The sequence below is a fragment of the Crocuta crocuta genome, unplaced genomic scaffold (assembly GCF_008692635.1).
Source record: "Crocuta crocuta isolate KB4526 unplaced genomic scaffold, BGI_CrCroc_1.0 scaffold160, whole genome shotgun sequence".
NCBI classification, from domain to species: Eukaryota; Metazoa; Chordata; class Mammalia; order Carnivora; family Hyaenidae; genus Crocuta; species Crocuta crocuta.
The window spans coordinates 4,762,757-4,786,045 of NW_027527591.1; the positions used below are offsets into that span (position 1 = coordinate 4,762,757).

Consider the following 23,289-nt stretch of genomic DNA (forward strand, 5'->3'; position numbering starts at 1 on the left):
AGAGAGCTCATTGAGGGGCGCTCATTGATGATGGATGGGCTCAAACTCAGGAACCCTGAGATCATGGCCTGAGCTGAAGTTGGATGCTTAACTGACTGAGCCATCCAGGTGCCCTGCATGGTGAGATCTACTCTCTTAGAAACTTTCAGGTATACAATAAAATATTTAACTATAGCCACCATGCTGAAAAGCACATTCTGACCAAGTACATATCAAAATACCAAGGGTTGTATCTTGCTCATTTTTTCAGCAAAGTAAGTAAATCATGTGAAGCTGAACCGAAAGCCTTGCTGAAAATCACTTCCCCATCAAATCATCAAGCCTGTACCTCTGACACAGAGGATGGACTGAGTTTGAAAGCCTTGGTTTCTTTCTCTGTCTTTATCAATAAAGATATTCTTCTTAGCCCCTAGGCTTTTAGAGACCAGACACAATAATAAATACCCATGATTTGGTGGCTGGGCAGCATCTAGACTCAGTGGGAAAAGTAATCCATTAGGAGCTGTAGAGCTTGGTTTTGTTTGTAGCCCTGCCACTGGTGTATCATCCAGCCTTGGGCCGGGCCTTTCGATCTGGCCGGGTAGCGCCTTCAACACTCTAACCTGAGGGCAGATTAAACTGCCTTGGCTACGTGCAATTCAAATGTTACAAAATATCAGCTGAACCCAAAGTGACAAATTTTAATTCAGTAGTACTGTGCCTCCTTCATTTTTTTCCCCCAGAAAATATGGAAAAGGTGCTTGGATGAATGGAAGTCTTATTGTGGCCTACCAATGGATGGGAAACCTGTAGGAAAATGACGTTTCTCATCCATCATTAAGATGAAGAATTTTAGGGGTCCCTGGGTGGCTCAGTTGGTGAAGCCTCCAACTTTGGCTCAGGTCATGATCTCACGGTTCATAGGTTCGAGCCCCATGTCTGGCTCCCTGCTGACAGAGCCTGGAGCTGCTTCAGACTCTGTGCCCCCTCTCGCTGCCCCTCCCCTGCTTATGCTCTCTTTAAAAAATAAATAAATGTTGAGGCACCTGGGTGGCTTAGTCGGTTAAGCGTCTGACTTCTGCTTAGGTCATGATCTTGCGGTTCGTGGGTTCGAGCCCCACGTCGGGCTCTGTGCTGACTGCCAGCTCAGAGCCTGGAGCCTGTTTCAGTCTGTGACTCCCTCTCTCTCTGACCCTCCCCTGCTCACGCTGTCTCTCTCTCTCTCCTAGAAATAAATAAAACATTAAAATAAATAAATAAAAATAAATAAATAAATGTTAAAAAAATAGATGAAGAATTTTAACTGAATGAAAGGTGGCTGGTGCCCGTCAACCCTCTGAGCCCTGCTTTCCTGCATGATCCTTGTCTCAGTGACCTTCCCCCATGGCCCTGTGGGCTCGGGTTGCCTGATCGGAGTCCTTTTTCCTTCCCACTCCCATTAGAAGATGTCGTGTGTGTGAGCCGTTGTCCTAATAGGGGCTTTACCAGGACCCTTAAATTAGACCGACTCACACGGCCACAGCGGCAGTCCCAGAGGCCATGCCCTCCTGCCCTCGCACACGGAAAGGCTGCATCCTGCAGGCCAAGCAGACCCTGGCAGAGTTCTTCCAAATTCGCTGGATGCCTCACCTTTCCCTCTGTGGCCAGGGCCAGACAGGCAATGGGGAGACACGCTGGGAACATCACTCTAGGAAATGCCTTTCAAGTGGCAACACGAGTACCAGGGAACAGGGGTTTCTCGCTCCTAGATGTATTTTTGTGTCTTGCGTGGTACTCTGAGTATCCTGACACAGACAGCCTGCCTTCAAATACTAAACACATAGTTAAAAGGTTAGCTTTGGAGGTGGTCACAAACCTGCACTTTTAGAAAAGCCTGGAAAGAAGGCCAAAAATGCCATAGGGAAAAGAGTCCAAGAAGAAAATACACCAAGGCAGTCCCTACGTCTTCTGGAACATAAAGAATTTGGTTTGGGGTGAAAACGAAGAAACTCAAGCATGGGTTTACGGGAAGCTGATGAAAGTGATCTCTTTCACTTTGAGACTGTTCCTAGCACTACTTGGATCCACTCTCATGACTTTAATTTTATCAAATTGTTGTCATTACTAAAATAGCTCAAGTAAAAATTACTCTTAAAAGATGCTGTCAAGGTTTTTTCAGAGGCTTTAGCAAAGAAGAGGAGAGGTGGTGTTGTAAAGATACTGTAAAGTTCAAAGAGATGAGACTCTCAAAAAATATAAGGAAAGAGAAGCAGGCATCCGAATGGGGGGTGAGGTGGAGGAGAAGCCCAAGGGGCCCCGGTGGGTGAGGCTTTGTGAAAGAAGCAACGGGCAGGATGAGGCTGATGTGCACAGAAACTTCTATATACAGGCCGGAAGGAACCCTAAGTCCCAGAAAAAGACTAAAGGAATACGTCTTGCTTTTCAGGGAAATCAAAAAGATAATCTGAGCGTCCAAGCCAGTAGGAGGCTATTGACCTTTCAAAACCATTGAAATAGAGGTGTAACCACTGTGCTGTCCAAAAACAGCTTCTACCAACCATGTCTTCTCTTCCTCACTCAACTTCTCCTCACTTCTTGATAAAGTAGGGTCTCACAAAAAGAGAGTTAGTGGTGGTTTAATATAACGTTAATGATCAGGGAAAATCACTCCCGAAAGAACATCATTGGGGTACACAGTGAACTCTCTAAGGAAAACGGGGTCCTTCAGCACAGGGCTGGGAGGAGGGTAGGGGGAGTGATGCAATTTCTTTGGGCATACAACTTAAGAGGATGCCCCCCCTTCAAAAAAAAAAAAAAACTCAGTAATGGAGATAAATAGTATTTTAGTCTAATATTACTTAAAAATCAAAATAAATGCCAAAAAACCCATCATGAACACAACATAAAATTTTAGAGATAGCATTAGTATGACTGAATCTTCCATTTGCCTTGGGCTCTTATATGGCTCAGCACTGGTTCAGAGGAACATTCCAGTAAGATGGTTTATTTAATAAGATATCCTCCCCCCAGTCTTTCATTGTGTAAGTTACAGAGAGCCCAGCCCCGCGTTTGGCTTGTTACAGGGAGGTGAGGCTGACCCGCGTGCGCTGGCTGGCGTTGCAGGGGCACAATATGGGGAGTCCTGGTACCCCTGTGGCTAAGAGTGAACTGGTAGCGGGAGGAAGACTGTGATGGAGGAACAGTGTTCCCACCGCTGGTCACTTTCATGTCTAGAATAATTACTGCAGCTCAGCCCTTTCCATTTCTGCAGCTTTTCAAGTAACAATTATTGATAGCAAGTATTTCACCAGAAGGATTGCTTCATGAGGAAAAGAGCCCCAAGCTTGGATCCAACGTTACTGACAGGTAGTCTAGTAGATGGTGGTACAGTGTGGACGAGGCCTCTCCTTTGATGGTACCTCTCTACCCTAAACTAACCTTGCAGCATGCATCAGGTTTTTTAGCTAAGAAAGTAGAGCTGGTAAGAGGGCTTTTTTCCTCCCCGTAATAATGTGTCCGTCGCTTGCAGAAAACAATGATTAAGCAGGGTCAGTACTTGGATCTCTTATTTTGCCCTCTTATGTTTGTACTATCAGAGTTTCTTAACAGTGGCACTACTGACATTTTGGGCCAGATAATTCTTTGTTGTAGGGGCTGTCCTGTGAATTGAGAGATGTTTAACAACATCCCTGGCCTCTATCCACTAGATTACGGTAGCTACTCCACTCACTCTTTTATGACAACCAAAAATGTCTCCAGATACTGTAAATGCCCCCTTTTGGTGCAAAACTCTTCCCTGGTTGAGAACCACTGTACTGTCAAGAAATAAAGGCTATCAACTATATCATCTCTTCCTCACTCAGCTTTTACTCACTTTATATTTATATAGTTCTTTATAAAGTGATAAGTGTCTTCTACTGAAATGCATGTTGATTATTTCATGCCACCTAATGGTTTATAATGAGACCTTAGCATCTTAATGTGTAGACCTAAGTTAAAGTATTAGGTCAGAGAAATAGAACCCCCAACCATCATTCAGTATCAAATACAGCAGAAGCTTTCAGTTACAAGTAACAGAAAATCAAAATTAAACTGATTTGTACAGTAAAGGGGAATTTTTCTCAGTCAACTGAGTTTTAGGAATCAGTAGATCTGGTAGCTGAAATTTTTTGAACTGTCTTTTGGACTTACTGCCCCAAACAAAGAGCAGTTTCTCCCAAAAACAACCTGTCTCTTTTGAATGATAGGCTCTTGGCATACAAGGTCATGTGCATCTTTGACAATCCTGATCCTTTCCACATTAGTCAGTTATCAACTGTTTGCGGCTTATCTCCATAGTATCTCCTCTTTCCCCTTCCTGCCCCCAAGATCACTGCCAACTTAAGCCCAGATGGTACAATAGCTTATTGGCTGGTCCTCTCCCCTTCTGTTTTGTTGGGGTTTTTTTCTTGCCAGTTAATCTTTCCAAAGTTCAGGTTGCTGTTCTGCTTCCAACAATTCTAGCTGTTCCTGCGTAACTTACTGCTCAATAAGGATTCTTCCCACTAAGCATTTAGGATTCTTATGTTACTAGTTTCAGTTTGTGGTTCTAAACTCTTTTTTCACCCCTCTAGTTACAGTAAACCTCAGACATCTAGAATAATCAACGTTTTCCAAACATGCCCCTATTTTTCTGACTGGAGCTTTCCTCTTCCAAAATCTCTCTTCTTTTTCAAGGCTCAGCTCACGTGTTCCATGCCTACACAGCCTTCCCCAGTCTCCACAATTAGAGTAATTGCTTCCTCCTTTGCTTACCTCTTACTGTCTTTTGATTTCCACCTTCCAGATTTGTATTTTTGTCCCCTTCACCCTTCATATTCAGGGTGATGCTAATCCTGTGAGGTCCTAGGCTAATTCATTGACAAAGTAAATTATGCTCTTTGGTATAATTGATTTATATTTTCTGTGCTTGTCCTATTGCCATACACAAAGGCCATTTTTAAAAATGGCCACAAGGAAATAGCTACATGGAAATATATATACATGCACACGCGCACACACACACACACACACACACACGGACACATACATCTATAATGCTATTAAGCTCTGCCTTCTTTACTAACTATACAACCATGGATAGAATTACTTTATCACTCTCTGCCTTAGTTTCTTTACCTGTAAATTGGGGATAATACCTACATTATAGAATTGATAAGGATTAAATGAATGTGTGTGTGTGCGTGTGTGAAGTATTTATAACAGAGCCTGGCATATAGTAAGCACTATGTCAGTATTTATTTATCCATTTACCTACTTATTTATTATTTCCATTTAAAACTGCATACTTTTCTTGAAAGTCTTTGGGCAAAGAGCGGACAGGCACAGAAGTTGATGAGAAAATCTAGTCGTAGACTATTAAGAAGATAAGTATGAAAAAATACTAACTATAGACTGATTTAAATATATTAGATATTGAAATAATAACATTTCATTATTAACTTTCTCTGATCTTACACCACCATAATACTGGTACTGAAGCATCTTTTCGTAAGCATCTTCCAAACCATCCATGTCTTTGGAAGTGAAATTCTGTGTCACAGATATTTTTAACTCAGCGTAGCTATTTGGTAGACAGAAAAGCAGCCAGAATCTGCAGAACAATGCACATATTTACTTACTTGCCTTGGCAAAAATTAAGATTTATTGCCTTTCAAGATAAATTTTGACTAAATATTGACTTTAGGCTCTCAATCATTGTTTACCTAAAAGACCAATGAATCCTGACACTTCTCAACTTGAGTTGGAATCTACTTGGTATTTATTAATTTATTTCATATGATTTATAATCTTAATAACAACATTCCACAAAGATTAAACAAACATTATAGCATTTATCTACTGTAGACAGCTTTATATTTTCTTTTTGGTAAAAACTTTATTGTTTCCATTTGGTCCATAGCTGGGGAGAGGGCATCAGGGTGTTAAAAAACTGCTTAGTGGCTATAGGCGGCAGATGCCCTGACACCTTGGGGATACAGAGGGAACCTTTCAAGTATATTGGGCTCCAGAAGCTCTTAGTGAGGAGGGTGAGCCTTTACAAGAGATGCTAGTTCAGCCCAGCCTGCAGGAGTTAGTCAGGTGGTCGCCATCTTCTTGATGAATCTCACCTCCTCATTTAGGAAGTGATTCTCCAAGAAATCATAGAGATAGAGGTCTGTGCGGGCAGAGTCCAGGTCATGCTGATGTCCAGGCCAAAGGGCCTGGTTCAGTTCTTCTCCAGGGCCACGGCAGTTTCTGTGCATGCAGGGCTTTCTCCTACTCATCTTGGGAGGGCATCTGCATGTCCTGGAGGAGACGGCAGCCTCCGCCCTGGTTTTGCGTCTGCAAGAGACACTGGGCACCCTCATGCTTCCCCTGCACCACCTGGTAGAAGAAGTGGCCCGTGCCCTCCAGAGCCATATCCCTGCAATGAAAATAGAAGCCCGGAGAAAGGTAGGTGTAGAAGGCCTGCAGATGTAGGTTGACTGGGCAGCTGATGGCAGCCTCACTGTGGTGGGATAATTCTGATGAATTTAGGAGCTCAAGGTTGGTGGATAGTAAGGAGCTAACTACAAAAACAGCATTGGCTGGTCCCAGAGGTAGAGGACGGCTTAGAAGAGACAGTCCTGGAGGTTGTGACTGGGAAGGAGGTTGAGAGGGTCTTTGGAGGCTGGAAGAAGGGGTAGTCCCCAGATCTGTTTCATGCAAACACTGTTGAAGCAAGAGACAGATGCATGGGATTACTAGGGCACTAGGTTTTCAATCAGCAGTAATAACCTGGCATTTGATTTTTCTCCTCATTTCTTACTTAAATATAATACCTTTAGCTCTATTAATACAACACAAAAATGAACTTATTTAAATATTCAGTATTTATTCATTACCAAAAAAACCACCAACCTCACCTTACAGCTTATAGTATACAGTACTTTTCACTTTTAAACCAGTTATTGTTCAGATTGGGTTTCTTAAAAATGGTTTTTTTTTTTTTTTTTTTTTTTTTCTTTTTTCTTTGCCTNTTCATTGCTGGCCTCTGTCATGGACAGTTGATATCTGTGAGTCTCAGTCCCCTCTGTTTCTGTCTCTAGATATAATGTGTACTGAATGCTTACAGTGTCCAGGCGCAGTGCTAATACTTAACAGGCATAACATTTGCCATATTGTTGTTTAAGAGGAAAATTCTTCAGATACGTATATCCATTTTGTCCAAGAGGAGTTGCTTCTGTTATATTCTTAAGGACATAGCTCTCCTAGCAACAGCTACAATCCACTCTACAAGTGCCAGCTTAAGTTCTCCTAAATGTGCCTCGGTCACAATAGGAACAGTTTCCTTGCAAGTGTTGCTTAATGCTTCCTTACATGGCAGCCTTTGACTGTACAGACCAACTTTTTGAGTCCAAGTTTTGGCCAACAATGAGTGACAATTTCTCTTACACGATCTTTCAATGCTACAAAAGCCATTTATAGACAAACATAAAATGAAGCCAACCAGAACAAATTCTTTCCTGATGAACAGAAATAAATTTCAGTATAGCTTTGGAAACAGTCAGTACATTTCAGGATTGTATTTGAGGATGTGTGTTCCCTCCCAACCATGAAGTTTTCATTCCCTGGGAAGAGAACTTATTATCCAAAGGACTTTAAAACTTCATGGAGAAAATAATTTGGAAGTATTGCTATCTAAAGTGAGCCCATGAATTAAACAAAGGGACTACCAGCAGCAGGCCATACTATTCCCATTAGCAATTATAGGTGGTACACAGTTGATTTTTCTTGACTTACCCTTTTGTTCATTTAGTTTTATTAGAGATGCTTGTGGATACTATTTTCCTTAAAACAAAATACATACTCAGAGGCATTTATTTTCATGTGCCTGATTCTCCATCCAAATACTTCACATTTTAATTGACTTTTATGACAAAAAATCTACTTTGTGGATCACCACTTTATCTCAAAGACACAGAGCAATTTGGATGTTTGAGATGGAAGAAGTTTTAGATTGCTTATTTCTGAGTAGGCGTTTCTCATTGTTCCTATCCCTTTCCATTGCCGTGATGTAGAATTCTGTAGCCTCATTCCACCTGGGGTAACTTGGGAACATGGGTGGTCAGTTTCACTTCCATCCCAGCTCCATTCTCTCCTGCAGTGGAGGATGCAAGTCTGGGGCCCAGGTTTGCTTTGCTTCTACCTCCTTGGATGGATCCTAAGTTACATTGCAAAAATTGCTTCTGCCCTGTGTCCAGATATCCTTTGTTGCAACACTGTGCCCGGCTTTGTGCTAATTCCAATCTCCTTAAACAGAACTTGTGATTGTATACCCAATGTGACACCTTCTTTTATTTTTTAAAAATTTAAAAACCTTTTTTTTCTTTTGTAGTTTATTGTCAAGTTGGTTTCATATAACACCCAGTGCTCATTCCAACAAGTGCCCTCCTCCATGCCCCTCCCCCCTTGCCCTCTTCCCCACCCCCATCAGCCCTCAGTTTGTTCTCAGTATTCGAGTCTCTCATGGTTTGCCTCCCTCCCTTTCCCCAACTATTTTTCCTCTTCTTCTCTGCCATAGTCCTCTGTTAAGTTTCTCCTCTTACACTTACGAGTGAAAACATATGGTATCTGTCCTTCTCTGCCTCACTTATTTCGCTCAGCATTAACACCCTCGAGTTCTATCCACGTTGCTACACATGGCCAGATTTCATTCTTTCTCATTGCCATGTAGTATTCCATTGTATAGATAAGCCACATCTTCTTGATCCATTGTCAGTTGATAGACATTTAGCCTCTTTCCATGATTTGGCTATTGTTGAAAATGCTGCTATGAACATTGGGGTACATGTGCCCCAATGCATCAGCACTCCTGTATCCCTTGGGTAAATTCCTAGTAGGTGACACCTTCTTTTAAAAAGTACATGTTCATGGAAACTAATTTGACAATAAACTATTTGTAAAAAATAAAAAAATAGGGGCGCCTGGGTGGCTTAGTCGGTTGAGCGTCCGACTTTCACTTAGGTCATGATCTCGCGGTTCCTGGGTTCGGGCCCCGCGTCGGGCTCTGTGCTGACTGCCAGCTCGGAGCCTGGAGNTAAGTAAAAAAAAAAAAAATTAAAAAAAAAAAAAAGGGCAATAAAAAAAGTACATGTTCAACACTTAATTACATAATCAGTCAATGGTTATAGACTATGAACTACGAGAGCTAAGTTCTGTATGACCTTTTTCTCTCTGATTCTTCTAAAATAGCAAGTCCTTGAACCTCCTTATTTCTGTTTTTCTTCATTTTGGAAAATCTGGTCTCTAGAACTTCTGATAAAAGTCCAGGTCTTTGAGCCACATTTTGCAAAGTGCTTACCACAGGTCATTTGCCCATGCCAGGGCACTGGACAGAAGGGGGGAGGGAGGGCAAAGGCAGTCCTTTTGCCCTTTCTGTGGCCAACTCTCTCCCCTCTGTGGACATGCAGTAGGAGAGGGGATGAAGCATGCCAGTTTTATTTTTCTCTTTTAACAGAGAAAGTGAAAAATTTATCCTCTTATCTCTTTTCCTCCCTTTTTAATGAAAACACATCCTCCTCTTCTTCCTTTTTTTTTTTTTTTGCCCTTGTTTTTTTTCTTAGAACCTTTCTACCTTCCAAATACAAAACACCAAATTCACTTTACCAAATGAGGTAAAGGGGGTAGTGGGGCTGACTTAGAAAGCATTGTGTGAGTTCTTAGCAAGAGAGATTCACCTAGATCTAGCCACAGCTTGTGTCACTTTTATGCCCATGAATTTTCCAGCTGCCAGTCAGGGGAAGGAGGGCTGAGTTGGTAGCCATGAAGTAGCAAGAAGGTGGTTGGCTTCTCCTCAAGATCTCAGCCCCAATCACACTGCATCACAGCCAACTGAGCTAACTAGGTGCACTTATGAGAAGAAAGATTGCCCCTTGGTGGAGCATTATGCCAAAATTTCTGCTTCAACCCCCGGCAACAGAATCTTTGGGTGTCTTTAGTGAAAAGCCATTTGGGAATTGGACTGTACATGCAGCAAATAGGATTTCAGTTAAATGGTAACATTGGTTTCCAAAAGAGTACCAGAGGGGAAGCTAAGCTCTTCAGAGCATGTGTTCATTAAAGATTTGAAGTGGGGTGGGAAGCANAAAAAAAAAAAAAAAAAAAAAGGCCAATGAGTTCTCTTGTGAGATAGTTTTTTGTTCCTATGAATTGAACACACTCTGAAAAGTTTCAAAAAAGAGACTGGGAAGAATGTATTTGCTTTGATCCAATATGTGGAGGGTTCCCTACTACAAATGCCCCTTAATTTAGAAGCATTATTGAAAAGTCTGTTTGAAAGCACATAAAAATATAATATGTAAATAAGCTCTAATTAGTTATTTCAATTAATTATTTTTTGTCTCAGCTTTGCAGCTCTGTTTTTCTCCCCATAATGTCACTTGTCAGAGTCCAGCCTTGGCACTCTTGAAAAAAATGTGTTTTTCTAATAGTCTTTATTAAGAAAACACTTTTTTTTTTTCCCCCTGTTGAAAACATTACAGTGATAAAGTGAAATCCAGATTGTGTATCTTTGGGGTGAATTGTTTCAGACATTTTTAGTCCATGATTTGCTAGTATGATATTAAACAAGGAAATTTTAAAGTTAATTCAAAGAGTAGGTGTTTTCTTTTTCAACAAGTGGCATGCATTGCTTTTTAGAAAATGAATCTGTATTAGGCCACTAGCCCTCTAACCTTCTTTCCTGACCATCCTGTGCTCTTTCTTTTTTTTTTTTTTAATGTTTTATTTATTTCTAGGAGAGAGAAAGAGACAGCGGGAGCAAGGGAGGGTCAGAGAGAGGGAGTCACAGACTGAAACAGGCTCCAGGCTCTGAGCTGGCAGTCAGCACAGAGCCCGATGCGGGGCTCGAACCCACGAACCGCGAGATCATGACCTAAGCGAAAGTCAGACGCTTAACCGACTAAGCCACCCAGGCACCCCCATCCTGTGCTCTTTCAATAGCAAATACTACATTGGATCTGGAAACTAAAGGTTTTAATTCTAAACCAAATAAGATGCTTCTCAGTGGGGACAATGAATGCTCTGGAAAAACACTGGTAAAATAACTCAGGTTGTTTCCTTGTAGCAAATTTTTAGAAATTGACTAAACCTGAAATGTTGATTTTGGATGCCTAGAAAGGAAACTACATGACAAATTATGAGCTTTCACTTAGGAGTCTGCACACCCTCTGCCCCTGAATAGAATTGGAATTTTAGAGCTTAGAGCCACCTAGAAATCAGGGAGCAATCCTCAGCTTTTACTCACCAGTGTCTGTGATGGTACTTGGCTGGTTGGGGAGAAATGCAGGGCCCTAATCTGGACACTAATCCAGAAGTACAGAATTGAAGTATATGGGTGGGAATTGGGGTGGGGGAGGGTCACAGACATCTCCAGAAAATTCTGATGCTCACTGAATCTGGCAACCCTTGATTTAGGCTGGCCCCTTTATTTTGCATTGAGGAAAACAGGCCTAGATGATGGGTCAAGTTCACAGTGTGTACTAGACAGGAACAGGGTTACTAACTCTGGACCTGTGCTTGTGTATACAGCATGTATCCAAAACAGTCCTAAGCATCCAGGTAGGTTCAAGCCTACTTCTAGGTCATTAGGGGTCATTTCAGCACGGAGAGTAGGAGAACGTGGTTCCATGAGGTATGAAGGTAAAGACACACAGTAACAGCAGTTTTTATGCTTCTTCTAACCTAAAACCAGAATGAGCCCTTGCCACGTTCTCTCAGCCCTTCTCTCTTTGATGAGACTAGTGCACACTGGTGAGACTGCTTAGGCTCGTGTAGTTAACTCCTATATTTGAACCTCCAGCATGTTAAGCTTTGGACCTGTGTGCCTGATTGACATACACATTTTTAGACCATACAGTGTCTTAAAATGCATATTTGTGTCTTTTAATACTGTTTATTGCATCTAAGAAATTATAATAAAGTCATTAAAAATTATAGACTAATAAACCCAGTAGTATCTGCCAAAGCATATATCAATATCCAGCAAATGCTTACTGATGTTAATCATATCTAATATCCCAACAACCAAAAAGCTAAAGTGACTCAAATTTATTTTTTGCTGTGTTCTGTGGTGAGAATTGAAACTATAATGATGATCCTGAATTCCTGCAAGACTGTGATCACTTTCTAAATCATTAGGAAAGACTGAATTTTATTCAGTGTCATTTCAGAGTTAAGTCAATTTGACCATACGCTAATTTTTGGAAACAGCAATATCTCAGTGTCTAGGATGTGCCAGGTTCCACTGACTCCTGTCCCACCGTCCATATATGAACACATGAGTAATGTATCATTCTTAGAATGGGCAACATCTTTCTCATGGGGTTATTAACAAAAGTACGCTGCTTTTAAGAGTCAGATGACCAAGTTAGGAGGATCACTTCTAGGATAGCTCTGAGAAATTAAAATCTCTTCATATGTGGGTGTATATGTGTCAAATAATATTCAGTTTATCATCCTTTCTACCTAAACATTTGCCAATAGTCTCCTTCATGTAAAGCTCTGTGTCAAGTACTGAGGAAGAGAATAGATCTGAGGAGTTGGATAAGCACATAAAAAGACACAGTAGTTTCAGGAAGTGTGTGTTAAATGCCAGATGAGCAATAATGTGGTCAGTGAGTGCAGCGAACAGCATTCCAGTGTTCAGAGTCTAGTAATTGTGACAGCGCCTCCGTCCAGCAGAAGCAACGTGCGTGTTTCATTCTCCTTTATCTCTCACACATTTCTCGTTGCTCAGCCAATCTGAAAAACAGGAGCTTGTTATGATTTTGCTGCTACTCAATAGTAAAGAAATAACTATTCTAGGAGGGAACAGGATGAAGCTTTTGAAGCATAATACAGATACATTTACTTACTATCTTTCAATAAGTCTTGTGTTTAAAAACAATATGGTTTACTTCTCTTCCTGGAGAATACACTGTGAAACTGCTTGATTACTGATGCCATTTTTTTTTTAAACTTTTTAAATTTATTTCTAGGAGACAGAGAGAGAGAGCGTGAGCAGGGGAGGGTCAGAGAGAGAGGGAGTGACAGACTCCGAAACAGGCTCCAGGCTCTGAGCTGGCAGTCAGCACAGAGCCCGACGCAGGGCTCGAACCCACAAACCGCGAGATCATGACCTGAGCGAAAGTCGGACGCTTAACCGACTAAGCCACCCAGGCGCCCCTACTGATGCCATCTTATTTGTGATGAAAGTCCTGTGAGTTTTTGTGATATTTTCATTCATAGAGTACATGCAAATCACTTTCTTCTTAGGTTAGCAGTTTGTTAAACAAAATATTTGGAGCTCTTTTAAGGGAAGTGAGGTATAACAGTAGTAATATAACGTGGTGGTGGTGATGATGATGATGAAGAGTACTCCATTTTATGCCCTTATTATGAAATAGGATTAATGTGAGATTTCTGTGATCAGTATGGTACTTGACCCAACCGTGAAGTGGGCCTCCACATGGAAGGATTTCTGAAATGAACCAACAGATGAGAAATGTCAGGATAATGTTGCTGTTAGTATAATCATGATTATATGTTCTGGGCTGCCGGGATTTTGTCTTTGGCTTGTGATGGAATTTTATCCTCACCAGTTGGTTCCTCCTACCTAAAGAAGAATAATGGCTTCTTTGTGACAGAGCTGAGCTTATTACCAGTTCTTCTTAGAGGACCAGGACGGTGCTCACAGAATCATGGATTTCCTCGGACACAAAAAGGGCCTTAGCAATGACTTGCAGGCAGCCACTGGTCCTGAGTAATGGGCAGGATTTGGCAAAGTCAAAATCAGAGAAGAGGGTATGGTGTGAGGAGAAGTAATATGTGCCAATGTGTTAAGGGCGGAGTGAGCACCCTGTTTATTTGGGGAATAGCAAGGAGCATTCTCTGATTCCCACTGGAGAGTCAGAGTCTGTAGTTGGAAAGGTGGAATAGAGGCCAGTTGAAGGACCAGTTTCTTTCACTGACTTCGTAAGTAAAGGAAGGCCATGTATTTGTTTTTAGAATCATTTTAAAATTAGACAAGCGTAGGGGCGCCTGGGTGGCTTAGTCGGTTAAGCGTCCGACTTTCACTTAGGTCATGATCTCGCGGTTCGTGGGTTCAAGCCCTGTGTTGGACTTTGTGCTGACTGCCAGCTCAGAGCCTAGAGCCTGTCTCAGAGTCTGTGACTCCCTCTCTCTCTGACCCTCCCCTGCTCACGCTGTCTCTCTCTCTCTCTCTCTCTCTCTCTCTCTCCTTTCCTGGAAATAAATAAAAACATTAAAAAAAAATTTTTTTAAATAAAATAAAATTAGACAAGCTTAGAGTCCAATCCAAGCTCCACCACTTACTGGCTAGGTGACCTCAGACAAAATTCTTAACTTGGCTAAAACCATCTCAAAATGTTATATGTGTTATATAAGATCCTTTATGAGAAGCCCCCAGCAGAATGGCTGGCGGTGGAAATGGTTTATGAGGAGAAAGTGAGGTATTAATAGCGGGATTGTAGAGAGGCTGATCTCTGATAGCTGTATGCAGAAGACGTGGAAGAGACTAGAAACAGGACCAGTTAGGTGCCGGTTACGGCAATCCCTTGGGAGTGAGGAGGTGAAGCTGTTGGACTAGCAAGGGAAGGACACTCTATACATGTATTCTCTGAAGTTTTTTTTCTCCCCATTACAGACTTTTATTTGAGGGTTGTATAACCTTGTTCTGTGGTGTTAGAAGTACAGCAATGATCATAGACTCTTTGTTTTGCCTTGAACAGGATGCCAGCGATCCATAGGCCTTTCCAATGGGAAAGCCAAGGTGTGCAATTACAGTGGGTGGTATTACTGCGGCAGCTGCCACGTGGACGACAGTTTTCTCATCCCCGCACGCATAGTCCACAACTGGGACACTTCAAAATACAAGGTAGGTGCAGGGTCTGAGTTTGCCTCGTGCTAGCAGTGTGGGTGTTTAGGTGTTGTGTGGGTCGTAAAGATAATGATACAAGGATCTGAGGCGGGCTTGAGTAGAGAGTCTCAGGAAAGCTGCGCGATCTTACCTAACACTTCTTACCTGCCTCACATTTAAAGGTGGCTCAACTGTGACTTCTGTTAATTTCCTCATTTAAAAAGATATATAGCAGTTTTTTTTTTTTTTTTTACTTCGGGGCCTTGATGATTAGCTGTGGGTGCTACAAAAGAATTCTGATAGAGAAACAGGCCTCATTATTTTTTATTAGATCGAATCTCCAAAATCCCAACACTTTAGAGGATAAAAATAGGGGGGAAAAGCATGGGTGAATATGCGTCTGACTTTTGAAGGAGAGGACTTAACAGAATTTAAGATATTTCTTAGAGTAACACTCCTACTCATGAGAAGGTCATTCTTCCAGAAATCCATCTCTCTGGACCTAGAACCTAGAGAGAACCTATGAGGACTTCTGGATGGGGGGCACACTAACAAACAGTGCACTGAGCCACCCTCATACCTTTACCTGGACTGTTGTTTGTGTATTTATTTATTTTTGGTATGGGATTCTTTTATTTTTTAAATTTACATCCAAGTTAGTTAGCACATAGTGCATCAATGATTTCAAGAGTAGATTCCTTAATGCCCTGTACCCATTTAGCCCATCCCCCCTCCCACAACCCCTCCAGCAACCTTCTGTTTGTTGTCCATATTTAAGAGTCTTTTATGTTTTTGTCCCCCTCCCTGTTTTTATGATTTTTGCTCCCTTCCCTTATGTTCATCTGTTTTGTATCTTCAAGTCCTCATATGAGTGAAGTCTTGTTATTTGTCTTTCTCTAATTTCGCCTAACATGATACCTTCTAGTTCCATCCATGTAGTTGCAAATGGTAAGATTTCATTCTTTTTGATTGCTGAGTTACGCTCCATTGTATATATACACCACATCTCCTTTATCCATTCATCCATCCATGGGCATTTGGGCTCTTTCCAAACTTTGGCTATTGTTGATAGTGCTGCTATACACATTGGGGTGCACGTGTCCCTTTGAAACAGCACACTTGTATCCCTTGGATAAATACCTAGTAGTTGTTTATTTTTAAAAAGGCAGGAAGTGAGAATTACAGGTATATGCTAACAGCTTTGCAAAGTACCTGCTAACAGCCAAGCAGGATATCCCAGAAGTACAAATAGCAGACTTGGTAGCTATAAAAATACAGATCAGTAGAGGAGGAGAGAGGAAGTCTGAGCACTGGGACACTCCACCTTAACAGTGTAGAAAGGAGGGGGTGCCTGGGTGGCTGAGTCAGTTAGGCATCCGACTTCGACTCAGGTCATGATCTCGTGGTGCAGGAGTCTGAGCCCCAGGTCGGGCTCTGTGCTGACAACTGGGAGCCTGGAGCCTGCTTCAGATTCCATGTCTCCCTCTCTCTCTGCCCTTCTCCTGCTCTCACACTCTGTCTCTGTCTCTCAAAAATAAACATTTTTTAAAAAGTGTAGAATAGAGAGGAGCAACCAGCAAAGGAGACTGAGGAGGCATGCAGAGCAAGGTAGAAGGACCCTAGTGTGTCCAACAAGCCACACGAAGAATCTGTCTCCAGATCAATTGTGACAGAGGCTGACACATGGATGATGAGATATGATAAGATGAGCGCTGAGGATTGACCATGGGATTTAGGAACATGGTGGTAATCACTGACCTTGCTGAGAGCAGTTTGAATTGAGCTGTGAGAGTGAAGGTCTGAATAGAGTGGGTTTGGCATGGAACAGGAGACAAATTAGGGACAAGAATAGACAACTCTTAAGAAGTTTTGCTGTAAGGGGAATGAGAGAGATGAGGAGTAACAGGAGGGGACGTAATATCAAATTGGGTTTGATTTTTGTTTTAACGGAAAAAAATAACAGCATGTTTTCTATGCTGATGTGAACTACCGAAGAGAGAGAGAATTGCTAGAAGATGTGGGTAAGTGAGGAAGATGGAATGGTGTAGACAGCAGGAGGGTTGGCCTTTGCTTGGGGCAGGAAGTAAGAGAAGAGGCAAAGGCTGTGGATGCAGGCCTAGGGAAGTCCTCTTCCATGTACATCAGCCCTCGGATCATTTTATGTCAGCCCCTGTGATCCTACAGAGGTTAAGTGCCAGCCCTGGTCACTCTGGGAAGTGCCCTTACCTTCTATTTCATAGAGATAGAGCGGTGATTAAGGCAATAATTCCACCAACCCTTTTATAAACTTGTCTGCATCTACACCCATCCTCCTCCTCCCGCTTCCAGCCACAGAAGAGACCTCACTCCTGTGGAAGGTTTACTCCTTCCACCTCTGCTCACGCTCTTAACTCCTCCCTTAGTTTTGCCAAGTCTGGCTGACCCTTGTCAGTTGCTTGTTCTATTGGACTTCTCTGAGATATAGTATTTGACCAGGAATTCTTCTGCCTGGGCTTCGAAGACCCATCCTTGGTTTTCTTCCTACTTTGAACTCTTTTTTTCTAAGTCACCTTCTGATTCTTTGTCCTCTGCCTACACCTTTAATGTTGCAGTTCCTTAGGGTCGTGTTTTCTTTTCTTTTCCCACTTTATGCTCTATTGCAGTATCTTTCTCTTCCATGGTCTTAACTCCCTGATGGTTCCCATTTTTATCTTCAGCTCCATTTAAAAAAAAAATTTAATGTTTATTTATTTGGGGGGGACAGAGAGAAGGAGGAAGGGGCAGAGAGAGGGGGACAGAGGATCCAAAGTAGGCTCTGTGCTGACAGCAGAGAGCCTGATGCATGGCACGAGATCATGACCTGAGTCAAAGCCAGACATTTAACTGACTGAGCCACCCAGGCACCCCTCCAGCTCCAGTTCTGCTACCGAAAGGGAGATCTATGGATTTAATTGCCAAATGACACCTTTAGATCTAGCTCTCAGCCTAGTGGTCTTCAAGATACGTGAATCATAGTGCAGTAGTCAGCTGCATCGTACCGCAGTCCCCCCATGCGTAAACGAGGCAGTAGAACTTGGCAAGTCGAGGAATCTAATCCACTGAAGGACTCTAGGCTTAGGATTCTTTTGTGGCCCTGCATCCTGCCAGAACAGAGAATTCTGGTATCTGACTGACGAGCAGCTTTTTTCTGATCCTTCTGTTAGAATATTGTCACATCTGCCTTGAATGAACCTTCCATGCAAAGTATTTTGTACGAACATAGTCTGTATGACCGTTTTTTTACCCCCTTGCTAATAGATGTGTGAGACTTGCTTTCATTGTGACTGTATCACCTGGGAGCAAAGCAAGCAGGAAGGAACTCATAACTGTGACTGTTTTTATACCCCCTTGCTAATAGATGTCTGAGACTTGCTTTCATTGTGACTGTATCATCTGGGAGCAAAGCAAGCAGGAAGGAACCCATAACTGTCACCTACCAGTAATTTCTGAAGTCTAAAAGAAACAAGAAAAGTGCAAGGGGCCATTTGGCTGATATCCCTTCTAGACCTCTGGGCAGCTCTGTCCCCTGGGCAAGTTAGCCTGTGTTTGAGTGTTCTCATCTGTAAAATGAGGACAATAATACTTCATAGGATCACTGCTGGTTAAATGGGTTCATGCACGTGAGGTGTTTAGAATAGTGATAGCACATGCTGTGTGCCAAATAAGCATTCATTCTTATTGTAACTTCCATAGTTACCTACAAAAGTCCTATGCATTGGGACCATATAAGAGAGGCGCTCTGCAAATCACCTTGATAAGCACTTCAAGAGTGGGAGCTGTTGTCATGGTCTTCATTATCCCCACATTTATGTTGCTCCTCTCTGGGAGCTCCCTGGGCACAGGGAACCTGTCTTAGCATAGATTCTGGCACCTAGTAGGTAGGCAGAAACGTATACTGAAAGAATGAAGGAATGAGGCCTGTCATGGGCCCCTCCAAACTCAGTACACCCCAGATCGGCTTCTTCCTCCTCACCGCACATCCCTCCGGAATGTCCATGGTCCCAGCGGTCTCCACTGCCAGCGCAGCAAAACTTTACCCTGGATTTGCACTCTTGAGATCACACTCTCTGCTGCACCTGCAGTTCCACCTCATGAACTCACACCCTCAGTGCACTCCCACGAGGGAGTTTGGTGACTTCCTAACTGTGCCTCCTGCCTGCACATCTTGCCCCAGCAATAGCGGAGAAGATCCTGATCCCGCCGTGGGTAAATCTAGTACCCTCTCTTAGTCTCGGCTTCTTCACCTTTAGAAAGGAGGTGATGATGACAGTAATACAGTAAACAGTAGTACCTGCTTCATGACAGCGCTGTTTATGTAAAAGAATGATTCCCAGAAAGCACCAGGCAGTGCCTGGCACGCAAGTGCTCAGCTAATGCCAGCTTTTACTCTGACCGTATAGAAGATAAACACAAATCTCACAGCCCGGCACAGAGACCTTTTGTGATCTCTGGTTCCTGATCTTCTAGCCCCTTCATGCCTTACCTTCCCGCCCCCCAGAGCATCCTCGGTAAGGTCCCACTCCCTCCTGTTCCTCAGTGCTGCCCTGCTGGTGCGCACCTCTCGTCTCCCCCTCGCCCTCATTCAGCATGGCAGACCCTAAGCCTGTCCTAGACCTCATTTCCTCTCCCCCACTTCTTCCTTCCCCTTTCCCACACAGTTGCCATTCTCTCCTCTGCATCTCGGACTTGACACTCTGAATCTAGGGTATAAATATATTTGCCATGTGTGTATTAGATAACAACGTACTTAGAGGGAAAGAACACTGGTTGACTTTGGTTTAGATTCTTTATATTAATCTTCGAGTGGGGCTTTGACAGCTAAGAGAGGTGTAGAGAGAACAAGTGAGGGAGGCGGTCCCAGCTGGGGTCACCGAGAGCTTAGACTAGTGGCACCCGCCAACAGAATATGTGCCACTTCGGGGAGTTAAAATGGAGGAGGTGGCACTAAATGAGGAAAATTTGAAAATCAGGCAGGCTTACGAAGATGCGAAATGGTGGAAGAGATCCAGGTCCGTTTGCAGTGAGCTCTAAAAGCCACTAAAACCATCAATTTCGTCATCACTGGCACTTTCCATCTTTTCGCCAAAGCAGACATTTTGCCATGCTGGTCATCCAAGTGACGAGGGTTGATTTTGAGAGGATAAGTAACTAATCGAAGGTGTTAGGTACGCTCATTTCATCCATGTTGTACTTAAGGAAAATCTCCTTTATCAGACCTTCCTACCCGGGTTCTCAGTGGACCAGGGAAGATTTTAAAACAACAGAGCTGGTCGATTTTATCTGGATCATCTCTCACTGGCATTAAGTAACTATATTCCATTTAGTCCAGGATCTGTCTGTCTTTGCTCAGACACCAGGACTTAATGTTTCAAATTGTGAGGATCAATTCAGATCTATCAGTTTCCAAGACCAGACATCATTCTGCTAGATCTGCCTCCTCTCCTTAATAAGAAGTACGTGACTGGCTTGAATATCCATTTAAGTGTGAAAAAATGGTTTTGCAGAGCAGAATGAAATCTGTCATCTTAAGCATTTCCTTGTCTGCCCTCTGGAGTAATCATACTCCTAATTATTTTTAAAGCAGGATTTCATCTATTTTCCGGTATACATCCTGCAAACTGAATTGAGCTCCAGGATTACCCAGCAGCTAAATCTTATCCTCGAGTTCTATAGCCATTTTCTAATGAAATTCTCTTTGAAGATAACTTTCCTCCTACTCTCTGCCCTCCCATTCAAAAATATCAAGCATGACAAAGAGGTGGTAAGGACCTCAGACTTGGCCTCAGCTCTCCCCAAATAGTTCCCTTCTGTTGTGCTTTTAGAAAATATTTTTGTGTCCTAGCCTGAATATTCACATTCCATTTAGCTGGGGGTTTTCCATGTTACGTAAGCTATTTCCTATCTCTATATCTTGAGAGGCATTCAGGGCAAGCTGGACTGCCCTTGCTGAGCTAGAGAGCAGCTTGCTGATGGGAAAAACCACTTGTTCAGAGTCATTTGGAGACTTTGTGAACAAATTGCAATTAATCTTAAGATCTCCCGATTCCCTCTCCATTAGCCCCAGTGCCCGTTTTAAGAGGACCAAGAAGTATTATGGTTGGGATTGATTTTAGTAAGACTTTCACCATGATTTTCCACAATAGACATCGGGAAAAATGTAGGAAGGAAACCTTATACCGAGGCAATAAATGGTCATTTTACTGTGGTAAAATTATAAGTGATCTATTTTTTTTCCCATTCCTGATTTCATTCTCCAAGTTTTAAGTAATGTGACTGTTACTTTTAACTTTTAACTGTATACGTTCTAGTTCAGAAAATATGTGTGAGAAACTTGGCTTTTTTAATGCCTCAGAATTAGGACTATAAATAGGATTGTTGTGTCCTGTGGTAACCTCGGTGTGCTTTACTGTGGCATAGAAGGCTACTTTTCCACAAAGAAACTGCCTTGCACTGCTGCACCTTTATTCTTTCTTTTTCAAATATAATACACTTCCACAAATCTCAAGAGTCAAAAATACAAAGGGCATGCATACACAGATGATCTCGCTCCCACCTACACTGTTCTTCCCACCCACAACCAAATTACTCTTTTCTTGTGTATCTCTCCGGAGAGATTTTCTGTGCTGGTGCTTTTTTACACAACAGCGGCGATCGCTGATCGACATGCTGCTCTGGGACAGCTTTCTATTTAGATCCTATCACTCTTCCTGGGCTTGCTTGCCTTTTTTTTTTTTTTTTAATAGCCACTCCATATTCTATCATGAATTTCACATGTTTTTACGCATGGCAATCTATAGGAAATGACATGATTTTGTTTTTCAGTCTTTTGCTATCGCAGGTAATGATTCAATGAATAACTGTATATTACCTATCATTTTGAATACAAGTTTTCATTCGCCAGTGAGACGGAGGACAGCTTCCTAGATGTAGGGTGTACGTTTATGAGTCTGATGCATATTCTGAGTCGTCCTCAGTCAGGGTCGTGGGCTACACTTGAACCTGTATCTCCTTGCATGCACCTTCCTTCCCTCAGAGCCAAGATGCCAGCTGTCACTTCTGTTGTGACTGTGCTGCCTTGAGCTGTCCTTCCCCTTTTCTACCTTTTAACTCTAAATATGTTGTAAGTGAAATATGTTGTCTAAGTAGCCAAGCTGTTCTAAGAGTGTATGGTTCAGAGCATTGTAAAGCACTCATTCATTTCTTCAAGTATTTATGGAATACCCACTATGCTTACCGTTCTAGGCACTGGGGACAGTCTCTGCCTTGTAAATGCTCATATCCCAATGGAGGGAGAAAGACCATAACCGAATACACAAATCAGTGACTTCTAGATAAATGAATGGTTACTGGACTTTATTTTTTGTTTTAGGGTTAAAATCAGATGACTAGCATATTGCCAAATCACATCATAGGTTAGCCTCCCTCCGGAGCCCCCTGGCTTTGTATTTGGGGAAAGGGAAGGACAGAATATGGATAGGGATCACCTCCTCTAAGGAGTGATGAGTAGACAGTTTATGGTAGGGTTTTTATTTTTTAATAACTGTGAATAAAAATAGTGCTACAAGCACAGGCCAGAGTATCCAGAGATCTGAGTTCTGGCTCTAGTTCTACCACAAAATGACTGCAGATAAGTCACTTAAGGTCTCTGGATTCAAAATTTTTTTCCTATTAAGTATAGGTAATGGATTAATTCAGCATTTCTCAAAATGTGTTCCGTGGAGCATTAACAAGTTCTGTGCTTGTTAATAGGTGTTACTCGAAAAGAGGACTCAAGTGAGGGCCATAGCTGGGCCAGCGCTGTAGCCAGAACAGGGCCCCTTGGGAGAACGCAGCCCTGGGAGCTCACAGCGGGGCAAGGTGGAAGGAGTTGGAGAGAGAGACCCCCTCCTCTGCTGGGGAAGCAGGGCCCAGCCTGTCTTTCGTCTCCCACCGCCCCTGCACCAGGCCTGCACAACCTTAAATTTCTGCCTTGTCTCAGTTAGGTTTGGGACATTGCTGGGCTGAACAGGGTAAGCAGACACGATATCTACAAGCTTTCATAGACAGTCATCAAGAGAAGGTACTGTGTGGCATTTTTCCTGTTGGGCCTGACAACACCAACACCCATTGTTGGGGGACTAGTATTCCTTGGAACACAGGCAGAGAAAAGCTGAACTGGATTTTTTTTTTTTTTTTTTACCAGTTTTTGTTTTTCTAAAACTATGTTCTCTTCGATCCATTTTCCTTCCTTAACAAAAGCTGAAGTCCTCACAACCCCCACCCGCACCACATCATGTCCAAATTGCTGTCTATGGTTAAACCTTCCCTTTGCTCCATTGCTGTATTACCCAGGGCTATTTTTGTGGGGGAACATCCCAGGACAGCCATTCCAGAACCTCTTTCTCAGAATTATG

General features: G+C 42.5%; 1 protein-coding gene across 8 annotated transcripts in view; it reads left to right on the forward strand.

The window, feature by feature from the left end:
• Window positions 1-23,289, forward strand: part of PLEKHM3 (pleckstrin homology domain containing M3) — a 191,100-nt gene that overhangs the window by 61,480 nt on the left and 106,331 nt on the right. For all 8 annotated transcript variants that reach the window (XM_077771140.1, XM_077771164.1, XM_077771160.1 and 5 more), the window contains exon 4: window positions 14,751-14,896. In XM_077771140.1, coding sequence (XP_077627266.1) covers window positions 14,751-14,896 — 146 coding nt within the window. The remainder of the gene's footprint in view (window positions 1-14,750; window positions 14,897-23,289) is intronic.